Genomic DNA, 17,544 nt, shown 5'->3' with positions numbered 1-17,544 from the left:
TTTGGAGGTATGGTGCAGCTTCAGGGATCTGAGTTCCCCAACCAAAGACTGAATCCGGGCCCTGGCCATGAAAGTGCTGAGTCTTAACCACTGGACCACCAGGGGGTTTCCCAAGAATATTTTCTTTAAATAACGCAGCTGTTATTGAAGTTTCAATTTATACTTGAAAATCATCGATGAGACCTGACCTCTGTTTTGATTATTAGAGGATTTTGGAGTACTTTGTAGAGTCATAGATTAGAATACTGATGAGGATACAGCCCTTGATTCAAATTTAAATATTCACCAGGCAAAAGGAATTAGGAAGGCAGAAGGATTCATTTGGAAAGTCCGGGCATGTGCTTTCATGACACACCCTTCTGCACTGCTTCAGAGAAAGTCACGCGGTCGGGCTTGTGAAAGATGAAGACAGAGCACTGAACAGAGGCCCCTATGATCACCCAACACGTGATGCAACATGGCCTCCAGAGGTCAGGGCTCGCGGGGCACAAGCTACACACATTTCCTACATGGAGTCCAGGGCTGCTTTCTGTGATAGTGACACAGAGGAATAAAGATACACCTGTCCTAACGTTTCCCATCCTCCTATGCCAAGACACACTCCCCGCCAGCAGACGCAGCCTGTCCCCTCTGTGATGCGCGGTTTCTATCCTCAGTCTTATTTGCTTTTTGTGTGCAGCTTTGCTTGGACAACCATGAATGCAACTGCAGCTTATCTAATCTGCAATGTGACAGTCACACTGGTGGTCGAATGCAAATGCCTGCAGTCATGTGCCTGCTGCCAACTGCTGACGCTTGGTGCCTGTTGTGGGGGGGGGGGGGGGCAGGCTGAAGATGGGGAGGGGCGGAAGGGGAACAGGAAGCATGTGTCCCCAGTGGTCACGGGCAGGGATGGAGGCCCAGGATGTGGAGTCATCCCTGAGCAAATGCACACCCTCAGTGGTCTCTGCGGGTCTGCCCCCTGCTTCATGCCGCTGAAGCCAGGAACATGGCCCTGCAGCGACACACGACCCACACCTGTCCCACACCACCAGGCCCTCTGGCCAAGCCATCCGCGGGTGGTGACAGCACCCAGTCCAGTGAGCAAAGCCCAGACTGCACTTGTTCGGTAGGCTCAGTTTCCAAGCCTACCCGGGCCCTGCTGCCTCTGTAATTATTAATAAATGAGCACTTTCCGGGACACTTCTATTGCACACCCCAGGGTCATCACTGCCCCTACAGTCATGATTCTGGTTCCTTTTTCCAACCAGTGAGAATTTTTTCCCTCTACCTGTTACCACCATCAAGAGCCCAGGTGACAGAATGTGGATGTGCAAATATACCATCTGTGCAATGCCTTCAGGGAAATAGGAAATGATGTGGGAAATCAGGGGGAAACCGCCTGCTGTTCACCAAACAAAGGGCCAAGTACCAGCTCACCTGAACTTAGATACGAATCTACCATGAAAGCCTCAGGGAATCATCTGAGAGACTTCTCATCCCCCAGTCCCCCGCTTACCTAACAAGCCTGACAACTACTGTAATGATTAGCTACCTGGCCAACTTCCACGTGAGAGCGCCATGGGATCTGCCCAGCTAAACTGCCTTTAACCAAACACTTCCTTCCTGTAGAAATGACCTTATCAGAAGCAGGAAGAGATCTCAGCCCTGAAGAGACGTGGACTGTGACATAAACTATTCAGTTACTTAGCTGCACATTCTCTAAAGAGCCAGGATTCAGTCAATACAGGTGGCAAGTTACTGAACATGAACAGAAGGAACAGACAAGGGTTTAATTTGTAGACACCTGAGTAACTGCTGAAAGGCAACCAGTCAGAAGCACTCTGGACAGCCATCCTGAAGCCTCACAGGGAGGACCAGACTCTGCTCCCACCAGACACGTTGCTCTACCTTTCCCATTCTGGTTCCAAGGGATCAAGGGCCACTCTGTCCTCATCTTTACCACCCCCAGATGCCCCATGCCTCATCCCCCCCACCATCACCACCTCCACCATTACCACCAACCTCACCATCATCATTACCAGCACCATATCCCCCACAACCACCATGTACATCCTCATCACCATCACCACTACCACCACCATCAGCATGACCAACCCCACCATCATATTACCACCACCATCTCCACCAGGACAACCATCTCCAGCATCACCATCTCCACCATCTCCACCAGCACCACCACCACTACCACTACCATCATGATCACCATCTCCACCACCATCACTCCATCACTACCACATCTTCACCATCACCACCACCAGCACCACCACCACCACCATCACCTCCAGCACCACCACCATCATGATCATCACCACCATCACCATCTCCACCACCATCACCTCCAGCACCACCACCACCATCATCACTATCATCATCACCTCCACCATCACTACCACCAGCACCATCTCCACCACCATCACCTCCAGCACCACCACCATCATGATCACCACCACCAGCACCATCTCCACCACCATCACCTCCAGCACCACCACCACCATCATCACTATCATCATCATCTCCACCATCACCACCACCAGCACCATCTCCACCACCATCACCTCCAGCACCACCACCATCATCACTATCATCATCACCTCCACCATCACCACCACCAGCACAATGACCATCACCTCCAGCACCACCACCATCGTCACCATTTCCACCATCACCACCACCAGCACCTCCAGCGCCACCACCATCACGATCACCACCACCAGCACCACCACCATCATCATCACCTCCACCATCACCACCACCAGCACAATGACCATCACCTCCAGCACCACCACCATCATCACCATTTCCACCATCACCACCACCAGCACCACTACCACCACCATCACCACCACCATCATCATCACTATCATTATCATCTCCACCATCACCACCACCAGCACCATCTCCACCACCATCACTCCATCACTACCACATCTTCACCATCACCACCACCACCACTATCACCATCTCCACCATCATCATCTCTATCATCACCATCTCCACCATCACCACCACCATCACCATTGTCACCTCCATCACCACATTCACCACTCTGCCCTCCACTAAAAAAAGAAAATAAATAAACTTCCTTGGTCAAGCAGGCTTGAGACATAGGCCCTTTTGCTAGTACCCTGCAACCCTGTGGCGAGGAAAGCTCTCCACTTCTGTTTACCCCAGTGCTATGTAACACCTCTCACTATCTATGGTAAATACCAGACCTTCTCTTCAGGCAAATGCTTCATGAATTTTAGAGTTCTTAGTTTTCTCATTATACAGCACATATTTGGCATCAAAAACCTATTGGATTGTGACTCACTAGCAAATTCACTTCTGGTAACATCTATAGTAGCTGCTGAGCATCTGCATGATGACTGGCTAACCGTCTTACCTGTGTGTATTAATAAGTACTCAACTGGGGTAGTCAAGGAACCTCTGCCCCTGTTTCCTCTGAATCACCAATGAGGTTGTATGACAGCCCAGACAGCAGATGCTGCACTGACCAGAGAGATGGTTAAAGCACAGATGCAAAAGAGGAAAGCAAATCCACATTTCCTACCTGAGCTGCCACCTCCTCCATTTTGTGAACAGCTTTAGAATCAAACAAGACTTGTCTGCCTCTCCTTTCACAGTCCTGGTAAACGATCAGGCGAATCTCGTTCAGGTCCAGCTCTGAACATGACCAACTGTGGATTAACAAGAGAGAAAGGAGTAATGTTAGCGGCAACACTCAGGCTGGTCACAGGAAGACGAGTCTCCCAGCTGGCATGCACGCGCACATGGAAGACAGCAGCATGCGAGATCTCGCAGACGGGGGCACACAGCCCTGGCTGCAGACTGACAGCCAGTGCCCGTGATCAAGGCTGGGAGCGCTGCTGAGATAATAGATCACTGGAGAGAAAAATTCTCCTTCCAAAGCAACTCTGGGGACTTCCCTGGTGGTCCAATGGATAAGAATCTGCCTGCCAGTGCAGGAGACACAGGTTTGATTTCTAGTCCAGGGAGATTCCACATGCCTTAAGAGCAACTAAGCCCATGTGCCACAACTGCTGAGCCTTGGTGCTGCAACTCCAGAAGCCCGAACGCCCTAGAGCCCATGCGCTGGAACAAGAAGCCACTGCAACAAGAGACCTGTGCACCGCAACTACATCCAGCATGATCAAAAATAAATACAAAATTTTAAAAAGCAAACTCTGCTCAAAGACGGCAGGCAGGAGTGGCACAGGTGTGTGGAGACAGCTGACCTGGATGCCTGGGTTCCGGGGGGCGGCACGGCCGAGATTGGAGGGCCCGGAGTGTTCCCACCTCTGCACCATCGGACGGGAATCTGGAAGCAGTCAAGAGAGCCCTCGCTCCTCCTCCCCTAGCCACCCAGTCTCAGGCCAGTCAGAGAGGAAAAACATCGCCTGGAACTTATTTTCTTCTACTATGGCTGGTTCTGACATGGAAGTTTGGAAAACCAAGTGCATCACTGCACAGAAGCTGAACTGCTGACAATGACAATCAGCCATAAAGGGAGCGTGTTTTTTCCTAAGCAAACCAAAAGCCACCGAGACAAAACGGCTCCAAACACAGGTTCGTTCTTCAGCCACAAGTGAAATCAGGACGCGAAGACTAAGAAAGGGCTGCACTGCTTTGGGCTCTTCAGTTACAAGTCTGTTAATCCATTTGTTCAACACAGATCTGGGCACCTGTGGTCACTGTGCTCCAAGCTAGAGGTTGAGCAGCTGGTTAACTAAGCAGGCTTGATCGCTGCCCTCAGGGTGGACATGGTTCAGTGAGGAATACTGGGCGAGTCGTCATCTATAAATGTGTAACTACAGATTGTCCAAGTGCAAGAAAGAAAAGGATGTAATAAGACTCATATTTTCAGGTTTAAGCAGTGGGGGAGGGCAGGGAAGTCCCTAGGATTTAAGGAAGACAGAGCTGGAGAGGCAGGTGGGAGACAGCAGGCCAGCCCATCTCCGAGGACAGCGAGTGGCCAAGGCCAACAGGTCCATAAACTTAGTCTACACTTTCGAGAGGTTGGTCCACGCCTAGAGGGGAAGCCGGGCTAGGGCAGAGCAAAACTAGAAGCAGGAAGGCCAAGTAGAATTTATTCTAAGAGTTCAGGGCCTTCAAATGAAGGCTAGTGTGATGGCAACTGAGGCAGGGGGAAGGGGGGACAGATGCTGGCGGCAGGTACATCCAGAGGCAGAACCGACACAGTTCAGTGTGGACGGAGGCCAGCGGGGTGCCAGCTGCTGACAGTACTGACGTAAGAGGGTGGGGCACAGATGGAGAATTAGAGGACTGATGGACAGGCAGAGTACACTGTAAACCTAAGGGATGGGATGGCAGAGCCAAGTCAGACACACAAGGTTTCAGATTCAAACTCTCTGAGATCCCATTTCTCCATCAGCATGAGAGTATTAACACCAAGCTCACAAAGTTGAAGCAGGGATTACGTGAAAGTGTTTCACACAGAGGCTGACACAGCTAAGTGCTCCAGAACAGCGGTAATTTCCTGAAGAACTGTTGATGTCACAATGTTTTAAGGATATCACTACAGTGTCTAGTCCCCAACCACAAACGGCACATCACTGGTCCTTTTCTTTTCAGGCCCTGGTAATAATGAACACGTGCTTTTCAGGGAGCAGATTTGTTGTTATAAATTGTAGCCCCCAAAGCATCAAGTTCTGGTTGCACCTTCTCAACAACCTGAGCTCTACGCAGCCAGGCCCAGCATCGATCCTTCTAGTTTTCATACAACATGGCGAGTTTGTTTTAGAAATCTTTTATCTCCCACTTTCAATCCAGGCCTGGCTGGTCAGACACATTCCCTGACCCCCACCCGGGCTGCGCAGCTGGGGCCTGTTTTTTGCCATCACGAGCTGAGAGCCGACCTGAGGACCTGGACACAGGGGGAAGAAGAGGGGAGTCATCAGCCAGCCATTCCTGGGGAGCACAGCTCCCGGAGCCAGTTCTCTGTCACCCCAGCCCAACAACTCCCAGAGCCTGTAACTCAAACCACAACATTTTACACAAAATCATTATTAAAAACATCCTCTGCAATTACTAAAAATACAGCACACAGGCTGAAGTCATTAAAAGAGAAAATTGACAAAGATCTAATTGTCTTGTATTTTCTTGTTCAAACCATTTTGCCCCAAGAACGATATTTTGCCAAGACAGCATTATCATTTACAGAGCAACTTGTAAATTATCATTACAGAGCAACTTGTTCAGCCCTTATTTTTGAGGGGTAACACTGACTCAAATATCAATCAAACTGAGGACAGCCCCTCTGGAAGAACTAAAATTTCATAAAGACCCTTGTGGCTCAGCTGGTAAAGAATCCACGTGCAATGCAGGAGACCAGGGTTTGATCCTTGGGTTGGGAAGATCCCCTGGAGAAGGGAAAGGCTACCCACTCCAGTATTCTGGGCTGGAGAATTCCATGGACTGTATAGTCATAAAGAGTTAGACAAGACTGAGCAACTTTCACTTTCACTATCAGTTAAGTTCAGTTGCTCAGTCGTGTCCGACTCCTTGCAACCCCATGAATCGCAGCACACCAGGCCTCCCTGTCCATCACCATCTCCCCGAGTTCACTCAAACTCACGTCCATTGAGTCGGTGATGCCATCCAGCCATCTCATCCTCTGTCGTCCCCTTTTCCTCCTGCCCCCAATCCCTCCCATCATAAGAGTCTTTTCCAATGAGTCAACTCTTCGCATGAGGTGGCCAAAGTACTGGAGTTTTAGCATCAGCATCATTCCTTCCAAAGAACACCCAGGGCTGATCTCCTTTAGAATGGACTGGTTGGATCTCCTTGAAGTCCAAGGGACTCTCAAGAGTCTTCTCCAACACCACAGTTCAAAAGCATCAATTCTTCGGCACTCGTCTTTCTTCACAGTCCAACTCTCGCATCCATACATGACCACTGGAAAAACCATAGCCTTACTATGGTTTTGACTAAGCAATGTCTCTGCTTTTCAATATACTATCTAGGTTGGTCATAACTTTTCTTCCAAGGAGTAGATCAGATCAGATCAAATCAGTCGCTCAGTCGTGTCCGACTCTTTGCAACCCCATGAATCGCAGCACGCCAGGCCTCCCTGTCCATCACTAACTCCCAGAGTTCACTGAGACTCACGTCCATCGAGTCAGTGATGCCATCCAGCCATCTCATCCTCTGTCGTCCCCTTCTCCTCCTGCCCCCAATCCCTCCCAGCATCAGAGTCTTTTCCAATGAGTCAACTCTTCTCATGAGGTAGCCAAAGTGTTGGAGTTTCAGCTTTAGCATCAGTCCTTCCAAAGAACACCCAGGGCTGATCTCCTTTAGAATGGACTGGTTGGATCTCCTTGCAGTCCAAGGGACTCTCAAGAGTCTTCTCCAACACCACAGTTTAAAAGCATCAATTCTTCGGCGCTCAGCCTTCTTCACAGTCCAACTCTCACATCCATGCATGACCACAGGAAAAACCATAGCCTTGACTAGATGGACCTTTGTTGGCAAAGTAATGTCTCTGCTTTTGAATATGCTATCTAGGTTGGTCATAACTTTCCTTCCAAGGAGTAAGCGTCTTTTAATTTCATGGCTGCAGTCACCATCTGTAGTGATTTTGGAGCCCAGAAAAATAAAGTCTGACACTGTTTCCACTGTTTCCCCATCTGTTTCCCATGAAGTGATGGGACCAGATGCCATGATCTTCGTTTTCTGAATGTTGAGCTTTAAGCCAACTTTTTCACTCTCCACTTTCACTTTCATCAAGAGGCATTTGAGTTCCTCTTCACTTTCTGCCATAAGGGTGGTGTTATCTGCATATCTGAGGTTATTGATATTTCTCCCGGCAATCTTGATTCCAGCTTGTGCTTCTTCCAGTCCAGCGTTTCTCATGATGTACTCTGCATATAAGTTAAAGGAAAGATCTAAAACTACCTGAGAAAACCACTTTTCAGGAACTGGAGAGGGGCCCCAAACGGCACATCAGGGTTTCCAGGAGTCAAGCCAGCAGGAACCAGGGTTGGAGGTGTCTGGTTTGGTGCAGCAATTTGTCCCCTGGGATCCACAGCTTGGGCGTCTGATTCCTTCCCTGCACATTTACAGGGACCAGGCTGGAGGTGGGCTCAGTATGTCCAGTGGAACCGCAGTCTATGAGAGAAGGACACTTCGGAAATGCTCTTCCTCTGACTCTCACACGAAGAAACAAAGATCACCAAAGAAAAGTTCACAGGCAGAGTTGACAGAGCCGTCATGTGATCTCAGAATGTGGATGTTTTAAGACTCAGGTATGTGGGGACTTCCCTGGGGGCGCACGAATTCACCTGCCAACGCAGGAGACGCTGATTTGATCCGTGGTCTGGGAAGATCCCACATGCCTTGGAGTGATCAAGCCCATGTACCATGACTGTTAAGCCTGTGATCTAGAGCCCAGGAGTCACAACTACTGAGCACACATGCCTAGAGCCTGTGCTCTGCAACAAGACAAGCTGCTCCATTGAGAAGCCCATGACACGCAATGAAGAGTAGCCCCGCCCCCCCGCCTTGTTGCAACTAGCGAAAGCTCAAACAGCAACAAGACCCAGCACAGCCAAAAATAAATAAATGAAATTATTTAAAAAAAAAAGAGTCAGGTATGATAGGGAACTTTAAATGGTTCAAAAAAAGGGAAAAAGAAACTACACAAAACCAACAAAGCCCACCATGACGATAACAAAGGCTGGCAAACTCTGTCCATCCGCCCAGGAGCTCCGAGCACTGGGTGCTGGCTTGACCAGGTGCTATGAGAGACATCAGGAAGAGAAATCAACAAGATCGGTGCCCACCTCAAAACATAATCTGAAGGGGGAAGGTCAATGTACAAACCAATTAGCAAATGCTGCTTTCACAGGAATATAGACAAACATCCCTAGAAGGAAGGAGAGGTTGAGTTCGCCTAGTAGGGGTGAGAAGTGGGTCCAAGTCACAGATGACATGATGCCTGGGACATGGGTTACCCTTCAGGAAAGACCAAGCTCCCACCTAGTTTGGCCACTTTCACTGGAGGTGACTTTGGGAAAGCGTTGACTCCAGAGCTAAGCCTTTCCAAAATGCAGCCCTCACCCACCTCACAAAGCTGTTGGGAAGACAGAGAATAAGGATGAAAGTACTTGCAAAACTGTAACCGAGAATCAAAAGTGCATTCAGATACCCAGTCCTTTAGCTGAGATCCTTGGGGCCAGATGTTTCAGAATTCAGACATTTTTTTTTTTTTAATTTTCAAAAGACGTTTATACCACAGATTATATAACAACTTCTCCAGGGTATGAGTTGTAATCAAACCCCAACACGAAACAAATTAATATTTCACCAGTCCAAGTGATGACTATTCAAGTGGATTATCGAGAGACAATAAATAGTCTTATATATAGTTCAGGTGGGTTCCAAAGGTTTTCTTCAGAGATCTCAGGATTCAGGGACTGTAGGATAAAAGGTTGTTGTCCAATGTGAAGCTTGCCATGCCTAAGGGTAGGTCAGTAGTCCCCCCACAACACCCTGGATATGAGTGGTTCCAGCAAGCTGCCAGCTGGGGAGGCTGTTGGTGGCTGGGAGCATGGTTCCCGCCAAGACAGCACTATGAATGACTACGCCGGTCACAAGCTCAAACCACAGTCTTCACCCACTAGGTTCCCATAGCAATGACGGAACATCATGAGTCATCATACAGCCTATTTGGGACCTACAAACAGGGAACTATGAGACACAAGAGGAAAGAGAACCCTGTCCTTCCTTCCTGAGCTCAGGGTCACGTCAGATAGAACTCTGAAGCAGGTGGAGTCTGTGTGGTGCCCGTGGGGCCGCCACCCACAGCCCCCAGCCTGGGCCACCCTGCGTGGCCCCCAGGCGGGATGGAGCATCTGACCCCCGGCAACCTCCTCAGCTCCAGCCTGGCACCCCTTCTGTAAGTGATGAGCTGCAGCCAGAATGACCTCCAGGCCCTCCGACTCTGACACAAACCATCTACCAGGTGTGCAGTGTACAAAGTATAACAGGTGTCCTCAGCCAGAGAGGACAAGAGAAAACAAAAGCCACCTTCGCGGACTGACCATGACTGAGTGACCCTGGCCTTCCTTGATGGGCTCTGCACTGGGATGCAGAAGCAGGCTTCTCAGTACAAACACATCTCTAACTGACAGAATGGTCCAAAAATGTTGGCAAAATATGAAGGTGAAAAGTGCAAGTTCTCTCAAGGCTACGGAGACACCGAGTGGGCAGGAGTCACCAAGGCGCCCTGCTCCAGCCAGCATGCCGCCCGGCTGGCTTCCCAGATTCTGTTATTATTAACAGGGTCTTCTTTTCCTCCTCTTTAAAAACTTACAGAATCTCTAACCATGACTCATATTTTCCAAAAGGGTTCTTTTAATTCTTAAAAGAGAACTAATTCTTTTTTTGTATCTAGAAGCTACAAATTATCTGTATTTTTTTTTTTTGATCCCAAAGCATACATTAATTCAGTATTTCCTGAGCTAATTCTTTCACGCCTTGACAGCATAACCCAAATCATCAACATGCATCTCTGTGTTCCAGGAGGGCTGAGATGTAACTTTCAGCTCTGCTCAGAGCTACCTTGCATCAACATGATTGCATATCTTTTTCTGAACGTAAGGTTTCCCATCCTCCCCTCCACCCAGGGAAACTCTCTACTCATAACAGGTAGGTGAATGAATTTCAAACAGTCAAGACACAGCCTCATGTATGAGGTATTCTACATCCATTTAACTTTCACACAGATAAGGAAATAATTCTTTTTCCCTAGAGGCTTCTCAAGGTCAATTTTCCTAGATTTTCAGAGGTTGGAAGTATAACTCTCCATAAGATCTTTTGTTTACAAAATGGGAAAGTCAAAATAAACAGAAACTTTCCCTATTTTGGTGTATAAAATATTATACCTATTAAGAAATGGGTATAGGTGAGTAGGTGGGGGAGCAGTCAACAGAGTAGTGCTGAGGACTGGGCTGCAGGGCAGAGGGCAAAATAAGGAAAAAGAGGGAGTGGGAAAGAGAGCAAGAGACATGGGGGGAGGGGTGCTAACACACAGACTCACATACTCTTTGACCTAGATATTCCACTTGTAGGAATTAATCCTACAGATCAACTCGCATTGGTCCAAAATGGTTATGTACAAAAAGCGACGCACAGCAACACCATTCAGAGCAGCAAAGGACCAGAACAAAGCATCCGCGTGGGATGGCATGTCCCTACAATGGGGGCTACACGGACACGACCCCGAACTGGGATGCTCCTCAGGCAGTGACACGGTATGCATTAGGACGTCCCTTTAACTGGAAAAAAGAAGTATAGAGCACTATGTATATAAAAGGGATAAAACTCTGAATTTCACTGTATTCCCATAGAGTCTGTCTAGAAGATCTGTAACTGTGAGACTGGTGGTATCTGGAGTAGGACACTGGTGGTTGAAAGAGAGGAGCAAGTGGGTCCCTCCCCACAGAACAGAGTGAGAGCCCCCCGTGTGAACACCACCCCCATGCACCAGTGTCAGGGCCACAGAGCAAGGGGTCTGCAGACCCTGGGCTGGCAGCCTGGGCACTCGCCCTCGCCCACCGCCTCCTACCCACGCGGCCCACCTCCCTCTGCACTCTCAGCATCCCCACTTGCAGAATGGGGGTGGCAGTGGTCCCCACCTCATGAGTGCTGTTTTGAGGGTTATCTCTGCTTATCACAGAGCCAGGCAGGCTATGAGTGTGTGCAGGTAGGTGCTAAGACTTCGTGCTTTTTCAATATTTCACCATGACTGCACTCTTTCTTGAAAAAATAATGAAACAGGAATACAACAGGAACACTGTTTCTTTTAAAACCCATCAAAGAGTCTAATATTGTCTTAAGACAAATAACCTTAATGACAGCTTGCTCTATAAAGCTTCTGGTAGCTGAAGCCCGAGGCAGTGGGTGGACTTCCAACGGGAAACCATCTTACTGAATTATAAGCAGTCCGATTCGGTTTCAAATATGTAGTCCGGCCTTGTGTGTGTTCAGTTGCTCAGTCGTTCTCTCTTTTGTGACCCCATGGACTGAAGCCCACCAGGCATCTCTGGCCTTGGAATTATCCAGCCAGGAATACTGGAGTGGGTAGCCATGCTCTCCTCCAGGAGATCTTCCAGACCCAGGGATCAAATCTGTGTCTCCTGCATTGCAGGCAGATTCTTAACCACTGAGCCACTAGGGAAGCTCACAGTCTGGCCTTAGACAATGGCATTTACTGAGCTCCCTTCTCAGCATCCACAGAACACACTTCCCTGCCCCTTTTCACCCCTGCCTCCCCTGAGGACAGGACAAAGTTTCCAAGAAAGCAACGCCCCCTCTCATTTATCAAACCCGTTTACAGGTTTCAGTTTGCTACTACTGTTTGGACTGTGTTGAATTGATTTCCACCGTATTACAAACTGTCCTTTTTTACTGCATAATCTCGGAGCCTAGAGATGCTGGTTCCAGAAGGCCTGAGGTCTGGGTACAGACAGGGAGGCTGGTGATGAGGGCTGCACAGCACATGAGAAATACCTGCCTAATCTCCTTCTAGAAGGTACCTGAGCTGGCCTTCACAGGTGTCCTTCACAGGTGTCTTGTGTTCTGTTTAACATAGAAGTTGCTGGTGCTGCTGCTGCTAAGTCGCTTCAGTCGTGTCCAACTCTGTGCGACCCCATAGACGGCAGCCCACCAGGCTCCCCCATCCCCGGGATTCTCCAGGCAAGAACACTGGAGTGGGCTGCCATTTCCTTCTGCAATGCATGAAAGTGAAAAGTGAAAGTGAAGTCCCTCAGTCATGTCCGACTCTTAGCGACTCCATGGACTACAGCCTACCAGTCTCCTCCACCCATGGGATTTTCCATGCAAGAGTACTGGAGTGGGTTGCCATTTCCTTCTCTAATACATGAAAGTGAAAAGTGAAAGTGAAGTCCCTCAGTCGTGTCTGACTCCTAGCAACCCCATGGGCTGCAGCCCACCAGGCTCCTCCGTCCATGGGATTTGCCAGGCAAGAGTACTGAAGTGGGGTGCCATTGCCTTCTCCATACATAGAAGTTAGGAGACTTGAATAAGGATGGAACCCAAACCAGTGTCTCCTGACCCCAAATTGTGCTCCTCCAACACTGCTGGGTCATCAGCTCCACATCATGAGCAAACAACTCGGGGTCATGTGCTCTGCACCCTAAAACCTCCCTCTGTATTTCTGTCTGAGGGTAAAAATGCAGTATGTTTGAAAAATAAAAAATGCTGATGACACAGTGTTAGGGCTGAAAAACAACACAGGGTTATGTATACAGTATGACCTTGATTATGCAGAAAAATGTGATCAAGCATTTTTTAAAAGGTTCACAAAATCCAGCTCATATCAGCAGCTCATATCACAAAGGATTCATCTCCCTAACATATAAAGACTAGTCAGAGATCAATGAAGATTTGCAAACCAATGGAAAGGTGGGCAACAAATGCAGATAGTTTACAGAAAAACAAAACTAATATGGTCTTTAAACATAGGAAAAGATGCTAATTCTCACTCTTGGAAAGAAAAAAGCAAATTAAAACAAACCAACCAACCAACCCAAAGGTAAGATACCCCACACAAGAGAAATGCAGGCGGAGGTGCAAATCGGTGCGACCACAGATGGAGGGTAACTAATCACAGCTCTTAGGGTCCCCAGTGTTTATAACCTTGGATGCCCGACCCCATTTCTGGAACTAAACAGATACAAACGTGTGATTGCAGTGTGTTTGATAAAAGCAGAAGACTGGAAACAAGTGGACAGGACATGGATGAGGCAAATTAAACCCCTCGCTCTCCATCCACCCCACGGAACATCAGCAGCTGCTGCAGACGGTGGGTGTGTGCCCACAGCCAAATCCACAGGGCAGGCCTGGACCCTGGGACAGGCAGGCCGCCCTCTGCAGGGGAAGGAAGGATACATACTGACTTACTTCCACACAAAAGAAATGTAAAAAGATACAGTCTACGCAAATTGAATTTTTAAAATGTAGGAAGAGGAGGGATAGTTCTGAGCTCTGAAGGCAAAACTCACAAGAATATTCAGTTCTCCCAGGGAAGGAGCAAGGTTGGCTCATCAGAAGTGGGATTTTGCTCCACTGGTTCTGAAAGGGAGTTCCTGACCTTAGGGTCCACTCCCGGTTGTGGACAGGTGTGGGATGACGCAGACAATTGAGATCAGGAGCTGCCCCTGCACCTCCTAAGCTTGGTTTTTAATTATATGGCCAAGATAGTTGATGAGCTGGACTAGAAATGGCCGGGTGGGGAAGACAAGCCTTGCAAAAGACAGCACCAGAGTGCTGTCCTAGAGAGAGACTGGCAGTTGGTATCTGAGGCCAGAACATGCAAGAATGACACAGAAAGGCCCTGAGTGAGGAAGGGCTCGTGGTTCATGCCTGTTGCCACGAGTCCTCTGTGACCCCACGACAGCGTGGGGAACCCTGAGCCATACGGCCAAGGGGGCTGGAGAAAGGGCCCCTCCTACTTCTCACCCACCTGCCTGCTCCAGGTGGACACCCAGGCCCTTTGCCTACTGTTCCTGGCATCTAAACTACCCTTTCTTCATTAAAAAACAGTCCATATAAAAACGAGTCCAGCAATCTTTAGAACAGCTCTAGTCATGAGAGCCAAAACCATTCCATCACTGAAAAAACTCCAGCTTGAAAGTGAAAGTGCTGGTTGCTCAGCCATGTTCAACTCTGTGTGACCCTATGGACTGTAGCCTGCTAGGTTCCTCTGTCCATGGAACTCTCCACACAAGAATACTGGAGTGGGTTGCCATGCCCTCCTCCAGGGGATCTTCTCGATTCAGGGATCTAACTTGGGTCTCCTGCATTGCAGGCAGATTCTTGACCGCCTGAGTCACCAGGGAAGCCCATGGTCAATAAAATATGATCCAGCACTAAAAAGGGATAAAGTGCCATTACATGCCAGAACGCAGGTGAATCTTGAAAATATGATGGTAAATGAAAGAAGAAAACCACGAAGCATCATATGCTGTATGATGCGTTTACAGGAAATGTCCAGAAATAGGCAGATCTATAGAGACAGTAAATTCATCGCTGATTAGAACCATTTGTAGGAAGACTAGAGGATGAGAGTTAACTTTGGTGGGTGGTTTCTTTTAAGGTTAATGAAAATGTTCTGAAGTTGATGTGGTGAGGACTTTACAACTCTGTGGACACAGCAAAATTCAATGAAGTACACAAAGACTTCAGATGGGTGGGTTGTATGGTACATAAATTATACCTCTATAATATGACTGGAGACATATTAATATGTCTTTTTATTTTCCTGAAAATTATTGACTGGAGACGTATCAATATGTTTTAGAGAATGATACAATTATAATCACCGTGTGAAAGATGTTAGAGCTTAAAAGTGATCAAGTGTTCATAATGCAACTAATGTTTGTTGCTCTTATTCATAGTTTGTTCTGTTAGGTTTTTGTTCCAACCTTGTGTATACTGTACACACAAGCTTTACTGTGTAAAGTTTTCAAAAATGACACATCACAAAATTTTAAGTGAAGAAGAATTTTTCAGTGAATTTTGAGCAGGTACTTTCTCTGACTGTCTGAGTGACATATAACTAGTGTGTCAGGAGATGACAGCTCTTCAGAATATAGTCTTGGTTCAGATGATGTGAATATTAGACTAACAAAATGACAAAAGCCTTAGTGACTGATTCTGACACTGAAGGTGAACATGAAACTCATGATGCTAGAGAAGACTTTACAGCTGTGTCAGTACAGACTTTACAGTGTGTAACTATTGAATTTAATAACTCGCCAAGTGTTAGTGAAATAACAGAATTAATTTTTGGCTGTCCAAAATAAAAATCTTTGGCCACAGGCATTAAGTTTCTGCAAAAATCCCCTGGTCAGTAATGAATTAAAAGAAAATGAGATTCTGTTTCCCCCTCCCCACCTCCAAGAATGGGGGGCAGTGGGATGCTGTGTACTGCTGGTGAGAGAGGAGACGGGACACCTGCTTTGGAGAACACTGAATAGAACAAGAGTCATAAGTCCTAAAACCTAAACTCCAGTCTTCTGTAGGCACTGACCCTACGAAATTAATGCTGACGTGCAGACAGGGACATGGTGATACATTCACTACAGCATTGATTATAATAGTAAAATTTGTTAAAAAAAAAAAAATGAAATGCTCATGAATAGGCTAAGAGATACATAAACTGTAGTTTATTCAGAGAATGGAATGCTATACTGAATTCAGAATTAACAAAGTAGAGCTACATGGATTGATACAAATGAATCTCAAAAACATCCAGTTGTATAAAAAAATAAGCTCTGAAATAATATGTACAGTATGATATCCATTTTATAATGCTAAATACATGTAACCCAGTATTATTTATGGATACATCATAGCCAGTAATGAGCTTCCCTGGTAGCCCAGAGGTTAAAGCATCTGTCTGCGATGCAGGAGAGCTGGGTTCGATCCCTGGGTTGGGAAGATCCCCTGGATGAAGGAAATGGCAACCCACTCCAGTATTCTTGCCTGGAAAATCCCATGGACAGAGGAGCCTGGTGGGCTATACTCCACAGGGTAGCAAAGAGTCGGACACGACTGAGTGACTTCACTTTCTTTCACATAGCCAGAATAGGCTTACAGGTGGCGCTAGTGGTAAAGAATCTGCCAGCCAATGCAGGAGACAAGAGACGCTGGTATGATCCCCTGATTGAGAAGATTCCCAGGAGGAGGAAATGGCAACCCACTCATATTCTTGCCTGGAAAATTCCATGGACAAAGGAGTCTGGCGGGCTACAGTCCATGGGATCACAGAGTCGGACATGACTGAGCGACTGAGCACCATAGCCTGTAAACCACAGATACGCAGAAGAATAAGAACCATCACGTTCAGATGGCAGTTACCTCTGGAAGGAAGAGAGGGAGAAGAGCCGCAGGAAGGAGGATACAGGAAACATCACCTGCTTCCCTAATGGTCTGGTTCTTTTAAAAAAAAAGTATTCATGTGAAGCAAAAGTGGCAAAATGTTAAGATTTAAGAAAACTGGGTCACGGTTACACATACAGTTAATACAGCACAGTCTGTACTTTCTGTATGATTGAAATGTTTCATAACAAAATGAAAGTGGAAAAGGGGTTTTTTTTAATGAGGAAAAAAGAATTTGTAAGAAACTAATAAAATTGATTACTTGAATGAGATGGAAAAGAAAAAAAAAAGAGATGGGGAGCAACAAGTTTCAGATAGATATTTTTCTTTTGAACCAAGTGAATATACAATCTCTGAAGATACATGGATAAAATGCTTTTCAAAAAGTTAAGGAAGGGACTTCCCCGGCAGTCCAGTGCGCTAACACTCTGTGCTCCTAACACAGGGGCCCGGCTTCAAGCCCTGGTCAGAGAACTAGATCCCAGGGCCGCAACTAAGAGTTTTAGGCCACAACTGAAGATTACACGTGCCGCTACCAGGACCCGAGCAGCCAAATAAATGAATGTTTAAATAAACAGGCGAGGAATGAATGGTGAAAACAGCAACCACAACAAA

At 47.3% G+C, this 17,544-nt stretch overlaps 1 protein-coding gene across 7 annotated transcripts in view; it reads right to left on the bottom strand.

The window, feature by feature from the left end:
* FNIP2 (folliculin interacting protein 2) overlaps positions 1-17,544 on the bottom strand; it is a 130,328-nt gene that overhangs the window by 65,058 nt on the left and 47,726 nt on the right. For all 7 annotated transcript variants that reach the window (XM_025267981.3, XM_025267984.3, XM_006073900.4 and 4 more), the window contains exon 2: positions 3,554-3,680. In XM_025267981.3, coding sequence (XP_025123766.2) covers positions 3,554-3,680 — 127 coding nt within the window. The remainder of the gene's footprint in view (positions 1-3,553; positions 3,681-17,544) is intronic.

The sequence above is a fragment of the Bubalus bubalis genome, chromosome 17 (assembly GCF_019923935.1).
Source record: "Bubalus bubalis isolate 160015118507 breed Murrah chromosome 17, NDDB_SH_1, whole genome shotgun sequence".
Classification (NCBI taxonomy): domain Eukaryota; kingdom Metazoa; phylum Chordata; class Mammalia; order Artiodactyla; family Bovidae; genus Bubalus; species Bubalus bubalis.
This window is presented reverse-complemented; position numbering and strand designations above follow the sequence as displayed.